This window comes from Pagrus major, chromosome 14, assembly GCF_040436345.1.
Source record: "Pagrus major chromosome 14, Pma_NU_1.0".
NCBI classification, from domain to species: Eukaryota; Metazoa; Chordata; class Actinopteri; order Spariformes; family Sparidae; genus Pagrus; species Pagrus major.
The window spans coordinates 12,740,287-12,744,044 of record NC_133228.1 but is presented as its reverse complement, the minus strand read 5'-3'; the positions used below and the strand labels follow the sequence as shown (position 1 = coordinate 12,744,044).

Below are 3,758 nucleotides of genomic sequence, written 5' to 3'. Positions count from 1 at the left end.
TCCGGTACAGCTGTAGCACCTAAACCCCAGAACAAATGAAGAATGTGTTATTTCTCCTTTCGGAAATGATTCACACTCACTGCAACAAAGCCAATTTCCTTGTCATGCAAGAAAGCACACCCAAACAAAAACTCATCTTTATTGAGACCTCTTCAGAATGCTGTTAAAGAAAGAGCCATTACTCTTTGATTACATAGAAACATTTATATAGATTTCATGCTGTTTAATACAAATGCATGTTACCACACCATTTGTGCTGAGTCATTCTTCCCTCTGTGGCCTCTGTCTGGGGAATTATCTGGGCTGACAGTATGCGGGGCAGACGTAACTAATTAATCCCAGACGTGTGCTGTCTGCTTGTAAACCCCACCTCTCTCACAGGACTTTTAAACAGCCTGCCTCTGTCTGTGAGTGTTGCATGGATCGAGTCTACTCGTGTGATCGGCTGCTTGTTGATCCTAACAGACAGAAACTCCAGCATGATACCTTCAGTAATACTCAGCAATGGAGCAAAGATGCCTATTGTAGGTCTTGGAACATGGAGGGTAAGGCTGAACATTTTCAACTCCTTTTCCCTTTTTGCCAGTTACATTTCAGCGGTTCTGTGGTCTGCGTCATCTGTAGTGTTCATGTTTTAATGCTATGAATTCACTGCCTCGTCGCCTGAATCCACCTGTAGAGACTTGTATCATTCATGTAGTGCAGCTACAATGCAAATACGTCCTTTAAACGTTTATTGCACTCTAACCTCGGCCTGAACAGTGATGCCACCGGTGACAACATGCCCTTGACTTGCATCTATGTTCACTCTTGATTCACTGATATGAGGCCAGAACAACACGCAAAAGGAAATCATATCTGCAATTTCCTTTCCTTTGTATCACCCCACCTCTTCAGGCAGGCGAAGGAAAGCTAGCTGAGGCTGTGAAGGTTGCAATAAGTGCTGGCTACAGGCACATCGACGGTGCGTACGTGTACGAGAATGAAGAAGAGGTTGGGGCAGGAATTAGTGCAATGATTGACCAAGGAGTGGTGAAGAGGGATGATCTATTCATCGTCAGTAAGGTATGATGTTAACCTTACCCACACGGGCTTTGAAGCACTCCAGATATGGCTGCCAAGACAGGAAATGTATTGTGATTTCTTTAAAGCAACATTATGAAGAAATTGGCATTTTGTAAACTATTTCCACAAAACACATACTGTTTCAGTCTTGCCTGCTAGTATGTTTATTAAAACCCCTGTTTGTTTTTATTTCAGTTATGGTGCACCTTCCACCTTCCATCTCTGGTGAGGGGAGCCTGTGAGAAGACATTAAGTGACCTAAAACTGGACTACTTGGACCTTTACCTCATGCATTTCCCTATGGGAGCCAAGGTTTGGATACCACTGTCCTGTAGAGCTTTAGCCCATTTCACCTGTCAGAATGAACTGTGAATTACAATTAGAAGTTATATATCATATGGATAGGCTGAAACTTCCTTTATGTCTTAATTCTCACTGATGCTGAGAATCGGCACGATTCCCGCACTCAAAGGGCAGTGTGAATGGGGCTAATGTCTGGTTTTGTTTCCCGAAACAAACAAGAAATGTACAAATAACATTTTTTCTGGTGACTGGGCTGCATGTTCCCCTGCTTAACATTTCTACCTCTGTTTTTGCCACTGCAGCCTGGAGATAATGTCTTTCCTGTCGATGAGAACGATGAGTTGATTTCTGATGGCAGCAACTTCCTGGACACTTGGGAGGTAATTTAAGTGCACTTGTAAGGCAGAATGACTTGCTAGGAGCCTCAATTAAACGAAATGTGGACGTAAGTCACTAACAGGAACAGTAATGTGTCTCAAAGGCTATGGAGAAGCTGGTGGATGACGGCTTGGTCAAGGCCATCGGCATCTCTAACTTCAACAAAGACCAGATTGAGGCCGTCCTCAACAAGCCAGGCCTCAAGCACAAGCCCGTCACCAACCAGGTACAAAACAAGACTGTGATTCCCCCAAACATGATGTAGGAAGAAGAACACAAAAGCTAAAGCATTTGGGTTTTGTTCCAGATCGAGTGCCACCCGTACCTGACCCAGGAGAAGCTGATCAACTACTGCCACTCTCAGGGCATCTCGGTGACAGCTTACAGCCCCCTGGGCTCCCCTGACAGGCCCTGGTAAGAGGCACCTATCAAACACAGCACTCACAGAAAAGGGTCACAGCTTTACTAAAAATATTAACCGTCACTCATTGTTGGCTGTTTTTACAAAAAGGGCTTCATCTGACGAACCCTCTTTACTGGAGGAACCTAGGATCAAGGCCATTGCTAACAAGTACAACAAGACTTCAGCACAGGTAAGAAAGAAAAAAATGTCTAAGGACAACATAGTATCACAGCAGTTTGTGAAACTGTCATGAAATCTAATCTATAGGATTTGTGTACATGGACACAAATTTCCAATTGTTTTCGTGCCTGCACCACATTTCTTTGACTGAATAAACGCATTTACGATCTGCTCTGGAGTCACACGGAGGTGATTGGGCTGGACGGCGGGTACACAGAGTCCAAGACGGTCACACCAGAAGTTAGGTTTAGGCAACAAAAGCACTTTGGTTAAGGTTAGGAAAAGATATTCTCAGTTCGTGACACATGGACAGAAAAGTTACATGACAAAATTCAGCAGGGAAAAAGTCAATGTGGTCACATAGTGGAAGAAAAGGATCGCTACAAAACTTAAATCCATTGGAGTACAGTAGTGTTGTGTAGTCATCCTAAAATACTCAGGACGGTGTCTGAATAATGTTTAAATAATGCTCTGTACTTTTGAATTACTTTCTCACCAGGTTCTCATCAGGTTCCACATCCAGAGGAATGTAATTGTCGTTGCCAAGTCGGCAACACCTCATCGAATCAAGGAAAATTTCCAGGTACAGCGACCTTTAAACTTCCGAAACTGAATGCTGTGGTTCAACTAATATAGTGTGTTAATACGGGATCAGTTCAGTGGATGTTAGATTTTGATTTTAGCCGTTGTTCCTTTTTCAGGTGTTTGACTTTGAGTTGAGTGAAGCTGACATGAAGACCCTGCTGAGCTTGAACACTAACTGGAGAGGATTCGACATGAAATGGTGAGAGGACAGACAGACGACGGGGAATTCATAGACCTGGTTAATGGATCCATGATCATTACGAACGTCAAGTAATGTGTTCCTCTTGTTTTCTCTGCAGGGCCTTTAAACACAAGGACTTCCCTCTGAATGCAGAATATTGACTCATCAGACAACGACGACTCATGTGCTTATCAAGGAGCCCGAGTGATTTTTTGTACTTACTAACCTCTACTGGACCATTTGTGAATACATTTTTCTATAGATGAATTTATCAAAGAATGCACTGAACCCTCTACAGACTAAAACCATTCAGTGTTTGTAACATTGACTTGCTAGTCATTTGTCTCCTGATATATTTATATTCTGAAACCTGTACTTACTTTTTAATGTTTATAAGAATTTTGAATTGCCTTTCTGTATGAAATAAATTAGTGAACTCGATTTGCCTCTAATGTGTTATTACATAATTTTGTTTTTGATAATACAACCAAAACAGTACACCACAGTACGTGATACTATTTTAACATAATATTTTTGGTCATAAACATCTCCAAGTTATACTCCCACCTTCCCAGAATGCACCATGGTAGCTTGGTCCTCTCACATTTCTGCTGACCCACACCTGAGATGGTTTGTCTTTTGTTGACAGCAGGGGTGCCCCTA

At 42.4% G+C, this 3,758-nt stretch overlaps 1 protein-coding gene across 1 annotated transcript; it reads left to right on the top strand.

The window, feature by feature from the left end:
* The first annotated feature begins 403 nt into the window (after nt 1–403).
* On the top strand, nt 404–3,536 carry LOC141008290 (aldo-keto reductase family 1 member B1-like). The gene is made up of 10 exons (XM_073480593.1): nt 404–545; nt 898–1,065; nt 1,261–1,377; nt 1,671–1,748; nt 1,850–1,972; nt 2,054–2,160; nt 2,258–2,339; nt 2,829–2,912; nt 3,031–3,113; nt 3,214–3,536. Exons 1-10 carry the CDS (start codon nt 480–482, stop codon nt 3,254–3,256), a joined length of 951 nt encoding a protein of 316 aa, XP_073336694.1. The 5' UTR covers nt 404–479; the 3' UTR covers nt 3,257–3,536.
* The last annotated feature ends 222 nt before the right edge of the window (nt 3,537–3,758 follow it).